At 39.5% G+C, this 21,449-nt stretch overlaps 2 protein-coding genes across 7 annotated transcripts in view; one reads left to right on the top strand and one right to left on the bottom strand.

Moving 5' to 3' along the window:
* The window catches only part of TGIF2 (TGFB induced factor homeobox 2), a 379,781-nt gene that overhangs the window by 31,137 nt on the left and 327,195 nt on the right, over nucleotides 1–21,449 (top strand). The window lies entirely within an intron of this gene.
* The window catches only part of DLGAP4 (DLG associated protein 4), a 338,739-nt gene that overhangs the window by 8,193 nt on the left and 309,097 nt on the right, over nucleotides 1–21,449 (bottom strand). For 5 of the 6 annotated variants that reach the window (XM_079979044.1, XM_079979045.1, XM_079979046.1 and 2 more), the window contains one exon: nucleotides 2,724–3,085. In XM_079979044.1, the coding sequence (XP_079835170.1) occupies nucleotides 2,724–3,085 (362 nt within the window). Of the gene's footprint in view, nucleotides 1–2,723; nucleotides 3,086–21,449 lie in introns of those variants that run through there. The other variant, XM_079979048.1, reaches the window with a different exon arrangement.

Here is a 21,449-nt window from a genome sequence, read left to right as displayed (position 1 = left end):
GTGAGATGATCCTAGAGGGAACTTTAGAAGCACTGGGATGGGGCAAAACAGAACTCTTAATAGGAATATTGGCTTTATTACACAGTTATTTGTTTATTCATACCCTGCCTTCTTCCCTGATGGGACTCAAGGCAGCTTATGGATAAAAACAAGAATCACTAATGTTCTTGTATAGACACCAGGTGAACTTGCTATTAGGAAGAAGGCACAAAGATGCCATATTTATCCTATCCTTCTGCTGCATATTATTTAGACTGTTTTAAGTGGCTGGAGTATAATAAAGGAAAGGTTTTAATATTTTGATATTATACTTACAGCTGCTCTTAAAAGGACATTTTAAAGATGGCGTTTCTCTGTAATTCCCCACCTATTCACCAAGTATTTGGGAATGGGATGGGAAAAAACAAACAACCCAGAGGGAACACAAGTTATTGCTTGCATAGGGAAGAATCAGTGTCAAGGTAGTACTCAGAACTGCTGTAGACCTCAGCAATGCAACAATTTATAGCTCCGTTTGAAGACTTTTGGTGAAGGCGAAGTGACTGCATCAAAAGCTCCCAGCAGGCAAAGCAATGCAAATAAAGTGTAAAAAAGACAGTATAGCACAGACTGGTGTTATGCCTTGTAGGAGGAGATAACTTCCTAGCTTCAAAGATGCCAGCAGCTTTAGCCAATATGAATTTGCATAACCTTTGGCTATCTAAACCCAAGACAGTTTTCCTTTAGTGCTTATATTTGCGCCAGTGCACTTCTAGGAGCACAAAACTGTATTCCCATGTGTACTGTAAATAGGCAGAGGGTGGGATAAAGAGGAAAGGAGAGTTGGTACAGCATGTCTCAGAGGGATGTGACTGATGCAGGATAGAGGAAGTACACAGTTTCAAGCTTCCAACGTGAAATGTGAAGAAAAGGTAACTAATAATAATGGTGGAGTGTTTTACAGAGTGTGGGAAAGAAGCAGCTTTGCTAGCGCCCTGTTGTAAAGAGCTACACAAGTGCTTTTGCAGTTGTGATTCAGCAATTGTACTATTACATAAGCTATTTTAAATTATTCTTTAAAAAGCCAACTAAGTGTTAACATAAAATGGAGTGGGGACATAGGACAGTTCTATTATGTCGCAGGCATTATCCAATGGGTGCCTGTGATACCAGTATCTTCACAACCAACATCTCAGTATCTTCACAACAGAAGCACTAACTTGTCTTTCTGCTGCTAGATTTGGTGAGATTTCATCGATTTGTGGAGTTGGAAGGGCCCCTGTGGATCATCTGGCCTAACCCTCTGCAATGCAACAATATGCAGCTGTCCCGTAAAGGGACTGAACCTGTGTTTTCATTCACTGTTGTTTCATGCTTGCGTTTTAATATTTGCTTTTTTATTTTAATACTATTGTTAACCTTCTCTTGAAGGCTCCTTTTAGGTGGATGAAGCAGGGTACAAATTATCTCATGAATAAACAAGCCTGGAGGTAATGTGCCTGGATCCTTTGCAACAAGTGAACAACTGTATGCTTTCTCTGCTTTAAGAAGCATTTACTCTATGGAAAACGTATTTTAAAAAGAAGAATACTCTTTCCTCCTATAATGAGACATGCACAAACTGTGTTTTCAGCCTCTGCTTATAACGTTTCCATTCATCCCGGACATTTCTAGCATGTCACTGGCCACTGTGTAATTCTGCCAGATCTGTTTTATTTGTATTTGTTGCTGTGTAAGAATTTCATATTTGTATCTTGTTGTACACTGCTGTAGTTAGTTTTTTTTTTAATGAATCAGATGATAAATATTCTGAATAAATAAATAAGTTGGGTAACCTAGAAATACTCATTGTTCGAAGACCAACACACAAAAGGTTTTGTGCAGTAAAGAACATGTATTTGTTCCTGCTAACAACAATTAGATTTGCACTCAGGTACTTTCTTACTTGGGTGAGCACAAGTCTTTGGAAGCAACTGCAAAGCTTCCAGTAAGGAAGGAATGCGTAGCTGTTCTGGAAATCTGACAGCAGAAGGCAGAACATTACTTATTATTTAAATGTTCCCCAAAGTAGCTTTCTTTTCTGCATCATGTACAGCACTGCATGCATTCCTGACTATATTTTAACATTGCCATTGGATTCCCTGTGAATTTACAGGAAACCCAGGAACCAAAGAATCATTATTTGACAGAAAGCCAATGAAATTGTATGTTTAAGTACTTAGTATGCCACTTCCACAATATTTGAACTTGCATGTGTTTTTGCAGAATTCTGCAATCAGAACATTTGCCATGCAATAGTCGAAATCTTACTGAATAACAGCCAAGGTTTACTACACTGTGTGTGGCATATAGGAAATTGATTTTTTTTTTAATATGGTAAACGTCTCTTGATTTAGAACTGGGTTGATTCAATTGTACAATGCACATCTTAGGATAGGGCTGAACCCTGTGATTCTTTAGCATGTCTGCCCTGTAAACACCTCTCTCTTATGGGCTTCAACAAGTGGACTTGTGGTGCTACCAATACGTGGGGGTTATCAAAGAAGAATTTTCCTAGAGGCCTGTTTGCTATATATGCCTTAATTAATTTCTTCTCAAGTGCCCCTGGACTTTTATAAAGTCAAAGTTCAGCAGAGGCACACCAAGCGGGCACAGATGCCAGAGCAGTGAAACAAGGATGCACATGTAAAAATGGTTACATTAAGAACATCTTCTAGTGCTAATGAGAACAAACAATTCCATACTTGTATTCCTATAGATGACAGCTTCCTTTTGGGGATATTCTCCACCTTTGGCTCCTCACTTGTCAGGGTCCCCTTGTCGCTCTTCAAGGTTGCATTTTTCTGGGGTAACTCAGGAGGCTCCCTGGCTGGAGGCACAATGCTCCCTCTTGTCACGCTGGGTGGTCTGGTGCTGTCTAAGCTATCCGAGGAATTGCTCAGTCCCGACTGGCTGTTGACCTCGCTCTTGTGGTCCTGGTTGTCCAGGTAGTTGTCTTGTGCCGATTCGGTGCTGCTCTGCACGGTGACAGAGATGAACGGCTTTGAGGTGGTCCGAGGTGGGACTGGTGGCGGTGTCTTTTTATAGCCCACTAGGCATGCCGAACCTGCGACAGCGGCAGCGAGAAAGTGTGGAGGGAGAGAAGGGAAGCAGCAAAAACCCAGTGAGTTGAGAGGAAAAGCAAATTGGTAACAATGTTTAGAGAAGCTAACAAGCATAGATGCAGAATAGGTCAGCCTATGCACGGAGCAGCCCAAAGCACATTAATAGCCAGCACTACCCTGCTGTGAAATTCAAAAGGAACACGATAACACAGACTGGAAGATAATGGAAAAAGTGAGGAAGAACCCTCCAAAAAGCTATAAAGCAAGCCACACTTGAAAGGGGCTACACAGTAGTGGGGTTGAAGCCTGCAATTTTGCTTTATATAGAAGGTCCTGATAAAACCACCTCTTGGTGTTTGAACCCATCAGTGGAAAGTTTCAGTATCTTGACCAACCTGGCACTTGGACCTAGAAAATGAGAAATGCCACAGAAAGATGCTGTGAGACACCAGCCATGCTCACTTTTGTTGAAAAACAATATTTTTGAGAAATAAAGCTCCAGGCTTACTAATAGCCACGCAAATTTTGGAGCTAGAACAATGGGGCATTCCACAATTTTCTTGATGTGGAACTAAAACTTCATATAATAAACTTGCTATATAGTTTCAGTAAATAACAAAGCATTTGTAGCAGCTTAAAGACAAAAGAGCCTAATTGTGTGAGCGGAATGACTTCCATTTACTCAATAGGACTTTCCTCCCTCTCCTCCCTCCTGCGTGCCCCATGACCTCCTCAAATTTGCTCCAGAGGGTTGAGGGAACCTCTAAAACAGATTTAGGGGGCACATGGGTGAAGAGAGGAGGTGAAGCTTCCATTATGCAAGGAGAAACCCTTTCAGTGATGGAAAGCTCACCACAGAGCTACAATGAATACAACTCGAATCCATTTTGATGAGGCCCAAGCTTTCATGGGCTAGAGTCAACTTCGTCAGGTGCCAGCTTTCTTTAGCAGTAACTACAGAATCTCTAGTATAGACATCTGATGAAGTGGAATTATAGTTCTTGAAAGCTTATACTTTAATAAAATTCCTAGTTTGAAGGTGTCACAATAATTCATTTTTTTTTCTATAAAAAGGCAGCTCCTGTCAGAAAGCGATCTCACAAATAAGATGAACTTAAAAATAAATAAATAATGCCACCGACACATCCATATTCTGCCAGTTTTACAAGGACCTGGATCTAAGCTAACTGAAAAGTGATGCACATGTGCTGAAATTTGAGAGTTTAGTGCATACTTGTAGGTGGGTGTCGCTACAAGAGCTTATAAGGTGGATTCCAACTTCCTTTGGCAACAGTTACAGAATAGTTGGCATATAAAGTTAACCTAACAATAAAAGTCTTTACTCCTATCTAGGGACTATATTAAAATTACCTATATATTTTAAGCATGAAAACCTGTTTTTATTGTAAACCAGCTTCTTTGATTTTAATATTTTATGGTTTCAAATATGTATTTTGTATATTTTAAACAGGCTATGTGTATTTGAAATTATTTTAATCTTACTTTGTAAGTCAGCTCAAGCATTTTATATAGAAAAATGTAGGGTAAGCTACTGTTTTGCTTGTTTACTTCACAACTCTTCAGCCACTCAGTGGCCAACTCATTATGTATAATTATGTCAGAAGGCAGCTAACCAATGGTTTTTGTTGTTGCTGACTTGTTTCAATAAGCCACAGTTAAGATTAACCATAGTTTTTCCAGGTTCAGACGTAAGGCTAAACTATGGTTAGATGAAAACCGTTTCCTTCTTTGGCTACACTGGAGAAAAAATAGGAGACGTGGATCATTCAAGCACAAGCCTTGCCTTTTCAACAATAGCCCATAATTTATCATTATGTCCAAACACAACCTCCTAATCCAGTTGATATGAAATACTAGCCCCAAAGTTGTTTCTCTCTGAAGTAGTACCAGAAGACAGAGATGAATAAAAGAAGAACATACTTGATATTGTTTGTAAGAAAGGTTTGAGTGTAGGCAGTTGTACACTCTGTGCTTCAGTCCACTGAAATATGTGCATTGCATGTGCATTGCATCCTGATTCTCCCTCTTAACAGTTAACTAAAGCAGTCAGTACTGACAGAAACAGAGTCAAAACAGGACTACAGAGAAACAAGAGGGAGTAAACTGTATACCTGGGGGAACCCCAAGACATACATTAAATTTATTGACCAATCCTGCCCCTACCCAAAGCCAGTCCAATGAGCATGCTCAGTAGCCACAGAATGTTGCGTGTCCATTGTAAAAGCAAAGGTGGAAAGGAAAGAACAGAATTATTTGCTAGGTGCAGCCATGGCTGCCTAGAAGGAATTCTGAATAGGACACACCTGTGAGAAGAACACACACTGCAATATTTTGTTGCAAGCCATACCTACTTGAAGCCCTCATCTTTTCCCTGGTCTGTTTTCAGCATTCATTAAAAAGCGACCTTGCATTACTCAAAGGGCACTTATTACAAGGACTTTCCCAGGCATTACATAATGAATACTGATTTTCCTCCTCATAATTAACTCTGAATAAATACTGTTTGTGGATGGTATTGAATATAAACTAGAAGAGGAGGAGGGAAATACACCTCAAAAGACGAAGGGAATTCTCACATTGGAAAATGGCTTTTGATAGTTTTGTTATGGATGTAAAGCATACACAACACATCTGCATTGGAAATATTTCTCCTTCCTGGGATGTTAACATAAATAGCCTCCCAATCATTCCTGCTCTTTAAGCCCCAAATGAGCACCTAAAGAGGAAAAATACTAAATTTAGGAAGCCAGAAGTGATTATCCTTCCTCTCCTCACAGAGCCATCTATCTTTCCTCAGAATAATCTGCTTCAGAGCCCCAGAGGACATGAGGCCACAAACCTGTGACAGAACAGCAAGAAAAGCATCTCAAACTTTTCATCAAAACATTAATGCCTAGCAAGTGTTTAGCTCAATACACAAGAGTCTGGTAAAATATGGTGTTCAAACTGAAACCTTGGAAATAATCACCCCTACAGTTTGTACATACCATAGTATGGACAAATAATGGCTAATCTAATTAGTTTTATTTGTTAGCTATTCTCTAGCATTTAGTAGCTCAGAGGAGCACCTGTCTTATCCTCTATTTCATCTCTAAGTTCCAGAAGGTATCACCACAAGAAGTCAGTTATTGAGTAAACCTATGGTCTACTGCATGCAGTAATAGTCCATCTAGCTTTCTTTCAGGCAGCGGCGTTCCAACTTCTTAGGTAAAGGTCATGTGGAGTCTTCCTACCCAATATCCAGGAACTGGAGCTGCAGCATCAAACCTGGGATATTTTGCATGCAAAGCAGGTGATCTATTCTGCAATATGAAGTGTACTTTTAGCTGGAAACTGGGTGAAACATTACAGGCTCATGGAACGTTTAAAACTCACAGATTTCCTTCATCAGCACTTGGGGCCATAATGTCAGAAGCAACAGACATGAAGAATTAGTAATTCTGAATTCTTACTTTCTCTTAAGTATAGATAAGCACAACACTAGACTTATTCCAGTCAAATGAAATTTCTTTTAAACCTATATAAACAGGTTGCTTACTTTTGATATATATGCTGCTTAGCTATTTGTCATTTTTCTGGCAACAGCTATTTTCAGAAAATAGCATTTCAGAAGTTGGTACCATCTATTTCGATTAATTATTTCCAGGCATTCTTGGTTGCCTCCAGTCTTGGCCAACATTCAAAAGATTGCTGGCAGCTGGCCAAGATTATTTGAATTTGTGTGTGAAGATGTTAAAAAATGGTTTAATCTTTAAATAGCAGCGACTTCATATTAAACAAGTCAGCACAAGAATGCAGAACTAGTATGTATGTACCACACACCTTTTTTAAACAACAACAACAACCATAACCAAAGTTAAATTTGCACGGTTCTTATTTTTTAAAGTGTTTTACTGTAGCAGAGAACAAACTGGCAGTAGAACTTGACTTTACATCTAAAAGACTTGTTTGTTGCAAAGCTGGCAAAAACAATGCTGCAGAGAAAGAAATGGGCTTTTTATCTGGAGCCAAGAGCATCAGTCAGCTTATTGAGGAACATTTGTTTACTTGGGCAAGAACTCAGTCACTCACAATCCAGGAAGACAGACACAGTTATGTGTGATGCTCAGTGCAATGAATGAACAAATAAGGAACCATAATTGTTTCAAAACAATTGCTGACTTGCATTATTCTGTTCTACCCAGTATCACAAACCCTTTGAGTTTGTAATGGTGGATCACCAATATATTAAAAAGTAGAATACCTGCGATTTAAACCAATCTAGTCCCATGGTGGAAGTGGGATAAAATCAATACATGGTTGACTATTCCAGCATTACTGGATGATTAATTATGATACCAGTTGAGTTCACTAGGTAGTGTCTACACTCTCATCCTTTATAAAGGAGGGACAGATACATGTTGCAAATGGGGGAAAGAGGAATTCAAAACGAGCAATCCAAATAATCATAGGGATAGATTAATAGTTTAATCTTAAGCAGTCACCATCACACACAAAATGCAAACCAAGAAAGCACAAGCTACTCATTACTCCTGTGTAGTATGTGGAATGATAACATGGACATCTTGCAAAAGCTAATTTACTGATATCTCCTAACAGCAGTTTGATAACATGCAGTTGACTTTGTAAAATTCCTCAATCCAAAAGGGTATTGCAGTTTGATAATGAACTCTGTATCGTGCATTACACTTGAGACACAAGAATTTCAAGATATTCTGTCTCCACATGTGCATAGTTTACAAAGCCATGTACTATTTTACACTATTTTACAGAGGACCCACTCACCTCTCCCCAAAAAGCCACACTGAAAGGAAACAAACTATCTAGTTTAAAGATGATCGTAGATACAAGAACAAACATGGCTACAAAATAAACTCTAATACATTTGGGTTATATGGTACTTCAAAAGGCGAAAATGTAAATTTCAGGATGTATGACATTCCAGAATAATTTCTCAGGGAACACATTGGGTATACATTATTGTATATTGGGTAATGAAATTAGTAAAAAAGATGTGAAATTAGTTTTGTATGCAGTTACAGCAGCCAGAATTTTGCTGGCGCAGAAGTGGAAACAGGAAGAAATGCCCACAAGAGAAGAATGGAGAATGAAATTGATGGAATACGCAGAAATGGACAGACTAACGGGGAGAATCAGGAATCAAAGAGACCAGAAATTCACCGAGGACTGGAAGAAATTTACAGAGTATATCAAAACTGTTTGTGATGATCAATTGCTAATTGTTGGTTTTCAAGAAGCTCTGTGAAAAACATTGATAGAAATATTGCTTTAAAAATATGTTATGATTAAGATTGGTAAAGTGCAATATAAAATTGAGAAATGTGAGATAAAGAGATAATATGGAGAATTGTCAGACATGCTGATGGAAGTCTAAAAGAATAATTAAGTGAGTATTGGATGGTTAATTTGGTATAAATTTATCCTGGAAAATTAATAAAAATATTAATAAAAAAAACAAAATAACTTTTTTATTGGGTTCATATCAAAATCTGACATATTCAAGAAGGATGTTGTGAGTTTTAGGGCTGGACTTCCAACTTAATTCTACAAAATGGTCCATGCTTGATTGAATTGGCAAAAGTCTATTTAACAAGTTAAATGTAGCCCTTGGGCATATTCAGATTTAACAATGTGAAACCCATTGACCTAAACATATCACCTGCAAAAATACCAAATTTAGACTTTTCCATTTGAAGGGCCTGGGTGTCTTTTTTCCAGTGTTCCGTCTGTTCCACCCTAAGAATTACAGTGGTGCCCTGCAAGACAAACGCCTCGCAAGACGGAAAACCCGCTAGATGAAAGGGTTTTCCGTTTTGGAGGCGCTTCGCAAAACGAATTTCCCTATGGGCTTGCTTCGCAAGACGAAATGTCTTGCGAGTTCCTGCGGGTTCCCCCCCCCTTTTCCCCTTTCCCTAAGCCGCTTATCAGCTGATCCGCTGATAAGCCGCTTATCAGCTGTTCCGCTAAAAGCCGCTAAACCGCTAATAGCGCTAATCCACTAAGCTGTCAATGGGCTTGCTTCACAAGACGAAAAAACCGCTATACGAAGAGCCTCACGGAATGGATTAATTTTGTCTTGCGAAGCACCACTGTATGTCTGCTCTCCATTAGACACAGCAAAAACACTGCAGAGTATGCTGCACAATGGATTTCAAGCAAATTATTACCATAATGGCAATTCCCTCAGTACTCACACAGGTAATATTAAGCTATTTTGCAATATTTGCCTCTTAATGCCCTCATCTGTAGAGTTGTACAGTGTTTCACTAAGGCTGTGATCCTAAACACAGCTACTTGACAATAAATTCCATCAAGATTTGCTTCTGACAGGTGTGCAAACCAGTGACAAATCTGGTATAAGGTATTTGATTTCCAGTGATGAGCTGCCCTTTGCTAAACCTGCTATTACAAGTTAAGATAACATAATGTGCAAGTAATGAGAGACTATTAAGAAGGTCACATTTCACATGGATAATTTGCTCATATTCAAGGAAAATGATAGCCTTCATTCTGATGGGACTGATTTCAGGGAATCCAAATGCTTGCTTGAGCTTGGAACAAACCCATGTACCTTTTAACCCCATGCCACCTTGCAGGCACTTTACTAATTTTTGCTGCAATGGCTTAGGTAAAGGTAAAGGTACCCCTGCCCGTACGGGCCAGTCTTGACAGACTCTGGGGTTGTGCGCCCATCTCACTTAAGAGGCCAGGGGCCAGCGCTGTCCGGAGACACTTCCGGGTCACGTGGCCAGCGTGACAAAGCTGCATCTGGCGAGCCAGAGCCGCACACGGAAACGCCGTTTACCTTCCCGCTGGTAAGCGGTCCCTATTTATCTACTTGCACCCGGAGGTGCTTTCGAACTGCTAGGTTGGCAGGCGCTGGGACCGAGCAGCGGGAGCGCACCCCGCCGCAGGGATTCGAACCGCCGACCTTTCAATCGGCAAGTCCTAGGCGCTGAGGCTTTAACCCACAGCGCCACCTGCATCCCCTCTGCAATGGCTTGGTATCCCTTTAATCAGATGCAGATTATTCTAAGATTTGGCTCTGCCTGCAAGTCAAACAAACAGGGTGCACCCTAAGCATTCTTGATTCCATTCATCTTTCAGTGAAATGGATTGTTAGGCAACTGGTACAGAGGCTGGGAGACTTAATAGAACATTAGAATGCAAAGGTCCTCTTTATAATACAATGTGTTCCTTGTAGCAACCACCCACAGAGATGGATACAAGGTGGCAAGTGCTTAAAAGGTGTGCTGGTTTGTTGTGTGGTCTAAACAAGCTAGTGCTATATTGAATGTACACTGAGTTTTTCTTTCCATGTTCTTTCATGCACCATGGCAGAAACATTCATTTGAGCCTTGCCCATGAAACACCCAATGCAAGTATGGTACATCTGTACTAGAGAACAGCAATTCATTAATCAAAAATGATTTCTAAAAACTATTTTGGAAGGCACACACAAAATTGGGTTTAGATTTAAATAAATGTTTCTATGGCAATAGCTACTCTCTCAAAATAGAATTTTATTGCTCACTCTGAAACACAGGAATGATTGCAGCTTTCTAAATTTAGACAGGGGACTAAGATAATCAATTCCATTTTAGAATAATCCATATTTTTTCAGTGATTAAAAGATCTCTGCTTGTTCAGCCTTTGAATGCCTGAGCCTATACTGAGAAGACTGGCTGAAAAGTCTTTAAATATATTTTAAATTCATTAATTATCTGCAATATGCAGCACCTTAAAAAAAAAACTGTTCCCCAAAGCACATAAATGAGATGCAGAACTGGTGGCGTTTGCCTTTGTATAGGGCAAAGCTGCAAAAATTGTTTGCTTCTGTTGCTACAACATCAAAGGAGGAATAGCAATCAGTATGTAGCCCGAGACACCTCTATTCCCAATTAGTGATGACAGCAGTTCTAGAAATTGTGATGACAGCACAGAGCATAGCTAACAAGAGTCTGCGAGAAGCAAAGAAACTGGGAATATATAGATGAAATACTGGGTTGGATTCCAAAATCCAGTCAGTGGAGTTGTGCTGATGTAAAAGGCACCACTGGTGTCTGTAATGCAAATGGAAAGGAGGCATTGTACTGACAATTCACCCCCTCCATTACAGCCCCCCCCATCACCTCTTAAGCTGTGCTGGAGGGTCCACCAACCTTTCAAAGCAGATGGGTTCAAGGGGTGGTGTTGATAAAATCAGTGAGAAATAGCACCTAGCACCTTCCATTAGTTGATCCTCCACTGGATCAAAGACAAGTCATGGAAGGAGTCCTGTGAATGAAAGGGCAGCTTTGGATCCATTCTACTATATAACCTTATCCTTCCCCCACTGCAGCCCACCATCTCATAAGTTCCAAATGGATGGGAAGATTCAACAATCCCAAGCAGCAGCTGCTACTACGAATACAAGTCAGTTTCTTTAAATCCACCCCCCCCCCATTTTGTTCCATAATGTTGGATAATGGCTACGTTTCACCTTAAGGCAATTAGCAACATCTCCTCATTTTTGGAACAGAAGATCAATAAATTCTAATACTTATAAAAGTTTCTCTTCTTCTATCTTTACAGGCAACATATTTTATTTTCCTCTGGGAGCTCCCACAATAATTTCATCAGCCTACAAAAGGCACTGACCTACATTCTGCCTCTCCCGTTGCTAGGGCCTATATCAGGTTTCTTAACAGCTAACTCTTATTTCGGCTACCTTGATTTCTTTTTCTGGAATGTCTATTTGTCATTGTTTAAAAAAAGAGAAACAAGCCAGCACTTATGAATTATTCCCAAGGAAGCTGGCTGCAAGCTAAGGAATATTCATAGTAAATCTTTGTTTCTATTATCAACACACCTATTTTCATCACTTTGGAAGAAATGCCATATCAGTATTATTTGGGGATGGAGGTTATACCTTGGAGTAGATGGTGGGCGGTGCAAGTGAAATTTCTGTATGAAGAGGGATGCGTGTAAAGAAAACCAGTGTGGTGTAGTATTTAACAAGTGGGACTAGGGGTGAGGAGACCCAGATTCAAATCCTCTCTCAACCATGAGTGACTCACTGGGTGCCTTTCGGACCAGCTGTTCTCCATAACATTCCTTGGAGGCTGGTCAGGCCGGGAAAACAACACAGAGTAGGAGGTGGGGAGAAGAAGAAAAGGCAGCATGCTACACCTTGAGCTCTTTAGAGGAAGGGCAGCATAAAAATGTAATTAAGTAAAATACTACAGTAAAATGGGCTGGAAAAGAAGAAAGGAAAGAACTGGGAGCTCGCTTAAGAGTGTGCTCTTGATTCTTTCATTTTATGTTGGGTAACCTGATATCATGGTCATGTCATGCGACTGACAGGTGGATGGTGCCACCCACTTGTCAAAATAGCCACAGGGGTGGAGGAGCCCTTCTGGCTCACCGGCCAAATCCTGTTCCCCACTGCTGATCTAGCTCTTCCTCCATCAGTGCTAACACACACCAATGTGATCTTTTAATGCATAATAGCAGTGAGCTGGCTCTGTCCCAACCATGAGTCACTCTAAACACAGGATGAAAGAAGCTTCACTTGGATGCCCTGAAAGGAAAAGAAAAGCTGCTGGAGGGAGCTGATGTTTTGAGCAGTTACTTACAGGATATCATAATTCGCTCAATGAACTCTACTCAGCTGATTTCAATGTCCTCTACAGCAGGTATCTTTGACCTTTTTAGACTCATGGCCCACTTTTAACCCAAACATACATTTGGGAACCTATTTCTTTATATTTTACCATATATTTGCATGATAGTAGTACCACTGTTGTGACCCACCTTGGATCAGGCTATGACCCACCAGTCAAAGACCATTTCAATCAGGACAGTGTACATTTTGTATTGACACCCCCCCCCGCCAACAAACCCCCCATGTGAATACAGCTGTGTGGTGGTGTTGAAACCTGTAGCAGCAAAACCAGAAGCCTTTATCTGCTCCAACTGCAGTAAAAAATATCTCTTCTATATCTGTCTCTACAACCACAGCAGGTGCTGAAACTCTCCAAATGTTTGACTTTACCCACAAAGGTGCACTCTTCCATAGTCTCCCAGGTAAGACGTACGCCAACAAAGATTGTCCCAATTTGCTTTACCAGCATTTTAATTGTTCCTGTATTTTCCTTTTATGCATTTTTCCTTCTGGGAAGAGAAGTCTTTTCTTATGGAAGGCCAATATAGAAATTTGAAATAAATATTTAAAAAAAATTTTTGCCCTAACTAGCAGAAGTTAAGAGTTATGCAGAGTAATGACACCACAACTCCCTCCCCCCAAGAAGTATGCTTATCACCCAGTCAAATTTGAAAGCTGTGAGTGGCTCAAGGTCACCAAATGTGCTTTGTAAACTTGAGTGAGGGTTTGCACCCTGGTTTCCCAACACTCTAACCACTACACCACATTGGCTCCTAGGCCAGTGGCAAGCATCCCCTTCCTAGGTAAGGTGCCCAGGAAAGTTGTCGCTAACAAGCTTGTTACTTTTGGATGAAACTGATTTTTCAACCATCTCAGTTAAGGCTTCAGGTTTGAGTTTGGGACAGAAACTGCCTTGATCACTCTAGGAAGGAGAAAGCAGGAATAAAACACTGTTGATTTCCTTGGACCTCCAAGTGGCTTTTGATGCACTGGCCACAGTACCTTTCTGGGAAGGCTATCTAAGTTGAGCGTTGGAAGCACCACTTAGTGGTGGGTCCCATTCCTATTTGGATAATTGATGCCAGAGGGTAGTGCTAGAGGAGCATTTATTGACCCCTTGGCAGTTTTACTTTGGCATCCTGCAGGGTTCTGTTCTCTACTCCTTGCTGTTCAACACCTACACAAAACTGCTGAGAGAGGTCCAGAGATATGCAAATGACACTCAGCTTTCTCAAATTCAGGTGCAGCTGCTGGTGTCCTAAACCAGTGCCTGGGCATGGTAATGGACTGTATGAAGGCAAATGAACTGAAACTCAATCCAGACACAATTGAGATAATGTTGGTGGGTGATTCATCACCTGGGTTTTAGACCTATTTTGAAGGGGGCTGTACTGCGCGCTAAAGAATATCAGATAACACAGTTTATATGTGCTCATTCATCCAGCATTGCCATTAGAGTCCTGAGTGGCCTCTGTTGCCTGGAATATCTTTTATCAGCTATTACCATATGTAAATTGAGATAATGTAGTTACAATTAACTATGCACTGACAACCCATCTATATTGCAGTGAGTTGTACAAATGGCTGCTTCTGTTGTATACAAGGGGCTGCTTTTGAAAATAATTTGGAAACTGCACTTGATCCAAAATAGGCCTGTATGATTGTTAACTGTATGATTGTTAACTGGACAATTAGATCATATTATGCTAGTGCTTCATTAGCAGCCCCAATTGCCAAGTCTGTCCAGACGCAGTTTAAAGTGTTGGGCAACTGAAACCTCAAGATCTGCTCCAGGTGGCTGTCAAGCAGTGGGCCTTCTTAGTGCTAAGATTCCTGTTCTATAACACCCTTCCCACAGAAGCTCATCCAGCACCTTCTTTAAGTGCATGCAGGTGAAGACTTTTCTCCCAGGGTTTAAAATCCAATTTTAAAGTGTTTAACTAAAAATGTACAGCACATAAACAGTGGTTAACTGTTTCTATTATCCTCTCTGTTGGAAAATGTTTATGCTGCAGACTGTTGATTTTTATACTTTGTGTTTACAGTATTTTATCATTTGAATTGTGAGCTAAGGAAAGAAAAAAGTGTTATTGGGTAATGTTATATAATCATAGGAATAAATGCTCTCTGAATAAACACTCTGAACAAACATTGCATAGAGTGGAAACATTGTAGACCACAGCTGAAAAATCATGCCACCAGCATATTAAGATAGCAAGTGAACAATTTTCGCAGAAGAGAGCAGATAAAACTCTTAAATCATATGCCATTAACCTTCAGGGGGCTTGCTTCTTCGTTCTGGACTAAGTGTTTAAACTCTGCTTAATAAGGAACCCAAAGAATGACTATGCTGGGACAATTTTCTCCTTGGGAAGGAGTGTCACAATTAATAAGAAACTATTTCGACATCCAAGCTACCAAGCCATCACCTGGAACACAGTTATTCAAAGAACAAACACAAAATTTTATTTTTCTAATATTGGAAGCCCTTTTGCACCCACCCTATTAATTTACAGCAGGTTTACAATCTGCAAGCTGTTCTGAAGACTGTGGTTCTCACTTGGAACCCTAGTTTAAGTTAGCATTTCACATGAAACAGCAGAAGCGGATGTTGCAAATACCAAAGGAGCTGACTCAGCATTGCCTTTGTTAAATTAAATGCAAAGTTTCCCTTGCTTGCCACAGTTTGAGTGATCACCCATTATATGCCCTGTACAAAACCAAGGAGTGTAATTGTATCCGATGTGGCTTTTGCTCATGAAAAACTATCAAGGGTGAAGAATTTTGTATCAAGGCCAGAGCTTCCTTTCCCTAATCTCCAGAAAGGAAAACTACAGACAGATGGGTCCAGTCAACAGCAGGAAAGCATGAGTCAGTTTCTAGGAAACCACATTAAATTTAATTAGCCATTGCTTCCCTATAATTGGGGAGAAAGTAGAGAAGTTTTAGATCCCTGCATTCCATATACTCTCAGTTGATAGATATTACAATTTATAGAGAGATCAGCAAGGGAACTTTTTCCTCTGCAAGGAAAAAAATACTGACTTTTGCATTCTTTAAGAAATCAGCATTAACAGTTTACATTGGGAGTTATGATGAAATTTCCTTTTGCTACGATTTTGATCTTTATTGTGGTGCTCATGTTTTGGTGGGGAGAGGCAGAATTTGTTATTTTTAAAGTATTGTTGGATGAGCACTTTTAGGAACTTTATTATTCTCTAGGTTATTTATTTCTGATTTTAGCTTTTTTCATTTTATGTAGTTGCTGATTTGCTTTAAGGCATCTTTTTGTATAAAGCAACTAATACAATAAATAATAATTATCCTTGCTTCAGACATGCAGGAAAAAACCTTCTAATACTATAGAATGTTTTGAAACAGTCATAGACCAGCATTGTTTTGCAGTAAATGCCCCCTACTCCATTCCCAATGACACAAAGATACTGAAAGCTTTGTAAGTTGAGCAATCTCCAGCAAATTTACGGTACTATGTGAGCCAGACATATTAGAAATGTGCAGTTTAAAGCAACACATATCTGGGTAAGAAATATGAATGTCAGATTCTGACTGCAGAGACACATTTTTCCACTACCCAGCATTATTCTAAGCATTCTACACTGGACAACAGAACATGAAAGGGAGGTATTTTTTTGAGTGTTTTATTTGTGCCCCAGGAAAAGTTTTGATATATTTTTTAAATAACAAGGTTTAATGTACAATCCAAGTTTCAACTAACAAAAGACAAGCATCAGATAAAAGCCTTTCCCAAGCATACCTAAGACTATGACTATATCCCAAATGGCAACAAGCCAAATCTTTTTACAGCCCAATTTCTCCTTTACATGTGACTAGTACAAAACGTTTCCCTAGATTCAAAACATTAAGACTCTCTGCTTCAAAGTTTCAGACAGGAGAATCTTACAGACGTTTAGCCAAGTAATTAGAAATGCTTTACATATGTGCCTATGGAAGATGCTCAAACATGTTTAGTGCACCCCCAATCAAAGCAACAAACTCCTCATTTGCACACTGCACAAGCCTGAGCTACAGCTGTTTTTGAAGATATAACACTAAACAGCAAAAGGCTGGCAGTAAGCAAACGCTAACAAATGTTTCTACTGCCTCAGTCAATTTAGGGGATCCAGCTAAGTAGGAAATTAGACTGAAAGGTCATTTCCTCAATGTGACATTCCTGAGACTATTATGTGTCTACTTTTTTCATTCCAATGGTCGAGTCAGATCCTCCCCCCTTCCTTTTCTGGTAATGGGCTTTCATCCTGCCATTATGAATTTGGAGTCTGTTCCTTGAGTTACTAATTTTTTAGACTTTCATAAAGAGCAAGTAGCTTCTAAGAAGTTTTGCCAACACTGCCATTTAACCTTCAACATAAAAGGAGCTTTTAAATCCAGAGTGAATCAAGCAATACCACTGCCTCAAACATTCTCAAACATTAAGTCAGAAAGGCTAAACTAGTGCCTACAGTTATTCACAAATCTTGTTTACAGAGGCATATACATAGCAAAAAAGAACAAAGCATTGCAGTTAACTTCAGAATGAACAAAGAACTTGCTGCAAACCATTTTGAAAGCCAACACGACCTGTTTCTTCATGTGTAAACGTTAAAATTTTTGAGAGTAGCTCCCTCTTTTCTCATTTAGTTAAGAAAACTCAGACAAAACAGGTTTATTTTCAATATTCATAGAATCACAGAATTGCAGTATTGCAAGGGACCCAAAGGGAGCTCAACAGCTTTCAGAATGCTAGTCTGGTGATTTATTTATCCTCCACCACTGTAGCTTTCCTTTTGGTACTATAAACTATCAAGACATCTATCTAAATGTCTATGCATTTCCACACAAAGCTATCAAACCAAAATAAAACACAAAAGAAGGTTTTTTCTTAACCTGAACATACAGGCACACAACACAAAGCAAAACGAAAAGAGGCAATGTATAGGATAGGTCTGCCTCAAGACTCAGCTTGATACATGGATAGTTAAGAAACTCTGAACATAGCACCACAAAGCTGTAGCGATTGAAAATGTAGGCTCACCTAAACTTGGAACTTACCAGTGTCACTCGGGATGAGAAACTAGCAAGAAAGCAACAGAAAACCTCAGCCCTATAAACAGCTACACTGCTATCTCCAAGGAGACCATCAGCAACATAATAATGAGACTACAGTGACCAACAGCTGTGATGTATCCTTTATTTTCTTTCTAAAAAGAAGAAGAAGAAAGGAGATGGCTATTTGCTTCTTGCCCGTGACTTCCCTTCCTCTTCCCACCCCACTGAAATTATCTTGCAGTCACCTAGCTACAGAAATAAATGTAGACACCACCACCCCAAAATCAGAAATAGGAATTGTACTTCATCCAGCACCTTCCACAAAGAAAAGTACATGAATGTTTCTTTTGAAACAAGTTATCACACTTAGCTATACATAGGAGCAGAGTGGTTCATTTCCAAATGGCTTTACTTAATATCATATCAACCATTTTAAAGATTTGTTGCCAAATGCTTTTTCAGCCAGGCAACAGCATATCACAATGGTTTGCAAGCCGTGGCTCTTATGCCAAGAGCTGTTCCTCCAAGGCAATAGATAAGGATAAAGCAGACAGACATTACCTACTATGTGCTCATCATACCTTCCCCTCCACCCATTTAAGTGCTGCCTTATGTTCTGTGTGACACAACACTATCTAAATGTGGTTTCACTAACCTGGTGCCTGCCATATGCTTTGAACTACAACTCTTACAGCACAGCTGGGCTGATAAGAATTGTAGTCCAAAACACATGGAGGGCACCAGGTTGGCAAAGACTGATCTGAATGCTAACAGATGTTTCTTGGCATTAAGATACAAAATGTTGTGCAGGAATCAAACTCTGAGTCTGGTCATACCATGGCACAGTAGTCAGAGCCCAAACATTCCGTTTCTGGCACAATTCATAGATCACTTGAAGATTCTATTAATAGTTTAGACAAGAATGTTATATGCAAGTTATGCTTGCAGAGAACCAACATCCCAAATAACTTGACTTTTAAACATTCAGTACAAAAAGCTTCTGGGAGATACCAATTGCTTCCATACAGGAATCTCTCCCTCTGTTTATGGATATAATTGGGGGGGGGGTGTGGTTAGAGGCACTAAAATATTGCCAGTTTTCACAACGGTTAAGAATGGTGCTTATTAAATGCAAATGAGAGATACTTTTTATGGAGACACCCTTAAATACTGTATACAAATCTAAACAGTTACTGACTGGATCATTCCTTTTTCCAAAATACTACTTTTCAGTACCTGTGTACTTAATAAATATAAGGAAGTGAACAGGAGATGGGTGAAGTAGAGAGATACATCTTGTAAACTAAAACCTGTATCTCCAGGAGAGTTTGAAAGATGCATTAGGAAAAACATACATCAAATTTGTTTTATTGGGTATGTGCCTGCACATTACAGACATGCACTTTGAACAGTTTTCTAGACTCTTCCCTGTAGTCACCTAAAGAATTAAACACAGAGGAATGTAACATGATAAAGTCACTAAGCAGCTTGTGAAAAGCGATTGAAAGACAAAATACTGCCAAGCATACTTTTGGAAACACAGGATATTTGGAATTCAAAAGACAAGAGGAAAGATGTCGTTTTAGGGCTGGTGGAATGAGCACCATTTCACTTGGGCTTTCCAATTCTTGCGGGTTTCAGAATGACATAAAACTGCTGAAATCCCTTGAAGTGTCTTTGTTCCCAGCTACAACTATATGCTATCTCTTGGCCAACCAAATGGTTGGTACATTCCAAGAAATACAAACTAGGTTCCAGATGGCTGTTGCTTAGCAGCAGCCCACATGCTTAGTTGCTCAGGGAACAGGTTCCTTGCATTCTCATTAGACAGCTGCCTACTGAAACTGCTACGTAGTCCTGTCTGGGAAGATTTCTCATACTCAGCTACAAGCTGAGACAAGGATTTCAGTTAGAGCTACAGAATATGAAGAATACAAGTTAAAAACAGGACTCCAAAGCAATCATCTGACCTCAAAATGGTTTTAAAGCTTGGACATGCATCTTATTTCATCTTACAAAGCAAAATGGAACAATGTTGCCACCAACATCTATTAAACACTCCAGACTGGAGACTGTGTGATAGAATTTGCCTGTAACAACGCATTATTCATCCAAACAAAAAACCAAAATAGCAACATGTTTGCCTGGAGATATAAGCACTGATGATCAAAATGTTTTCAAAATATGGGAGCATCATCATAAGGAGACTCGGAAGACAAAGCGCTCCTAGGATTATTTGGCATCAAGATTCAGTGTATTACTCACCCATAGGATTACTTGGTTAAATAAAAAACCCTAGAATTCCTTTTATTTTCTGTCATATATATGAGATACAGGGTTAATACCTTTTAAATTATCTTAACAATTATTTCCATAATGGGTCTTTAAACCAAGTTACTCAGTATTTGTTAAAAAACCTTTATTTGCATGAAATACCCTCAGTTCATCAACAGCAGCATCTGAGTTTTTCACACTGGTGTCCAATGAAGCACCCCATACTTTGAATTACGTGTCAAGTTTTCATGTCCCATTACACTACTGAGGATAACACAACTGAATACTAGGAAACCAGGTTTACAGATTTAAGACTCACAGCGAGAAGAGAAAGGAAAACACTGCAATTTGATCTTGGATGCCTTCATGCAGTTTCCTTACCACGTAAAGTTCTCATGAAAGTTAACTTTAGGCGACAACACTACCCACAGTTACATGGGAGTAAGCCTCAATGAATTTAAATAGGAGTTACCTCCAGGTACATAATGCATTAGATTGCAGGTGTAATCAATAAGAAGAACTCCAAAAGTGCTTAGTAGTCTTCTGCTTTTAGAGCAAATATCGAAAAAGAAATATTGCTGCTTGGTGCATTCAGTGGGTTTCTGTCCAGCCTTCAGTACAATCATTGTTCCCTTTCTCCAACAACCTGGTGTATGCCCACTGCATGTTTGGAGGTGCATGTCTCCCCTCTACATTTTACATACTGACCACAGCAAATGCTGGTGGACACACAATGTCCATTACACATAAGCGTAAAACTAATGGAAACAAGTTATTTAGAACTACACTGGATACAACCCAAAGTTTCCAAATATAGAAAAAGCGTGGAGATAGTCTACGCCTAGCCTGAAAATGATGGTATTATTTCTAATGGACAGTGCTTACGACTAAGCGCCAGTCAACCGCCCAATGGATTTAGAGCCTGAAATTGCAGAAAAAGGTATGTCTTACCTTTTAAGCATCAAGCAATAGGAAAAAACTGTACACTTACTTGAGATGCAACTAATCCTACTATCACACTGAATGACATCCAGCAGATTTGCAAAATATCTTCAACTGGAAGTAATACTTATGAGAGTTCTTCATGCAAGAACACATCAAAGAGCTTTGCCAGAGAAATAGCATTGCAAGGTCCTTGAGAATGAACATGAAACCCATTTGTCCGCTAATTTTACGTAGCATTTGTTCATTCTGAGAATGCAAACAAATTAAAAATACAATCTCATCCAAGGGAATACAAGTTAGAATTGAAGAGACTTGAACTATGGATTCTTTCATAGTGTGGGAAGGCAGAGGTGGGCATGATTCATGTAAAGGGCTTTTTAATCAGTTCCCAC

This window comes from Podarcis cretensis (genome assembly GCF_951804945.1).
Source record: "Podarcis cretensis genome assembly, chromosome: 6".
Lineage (NCBI taxonomy): Eukaryota > Metazoa > Chordata > Lepidosauria > Squamata > Lacertidae > Podarcis > Podarcis cretensis.
This window is presented reverse-complemented; position numbering and strand designations above follow the sequence as displayed.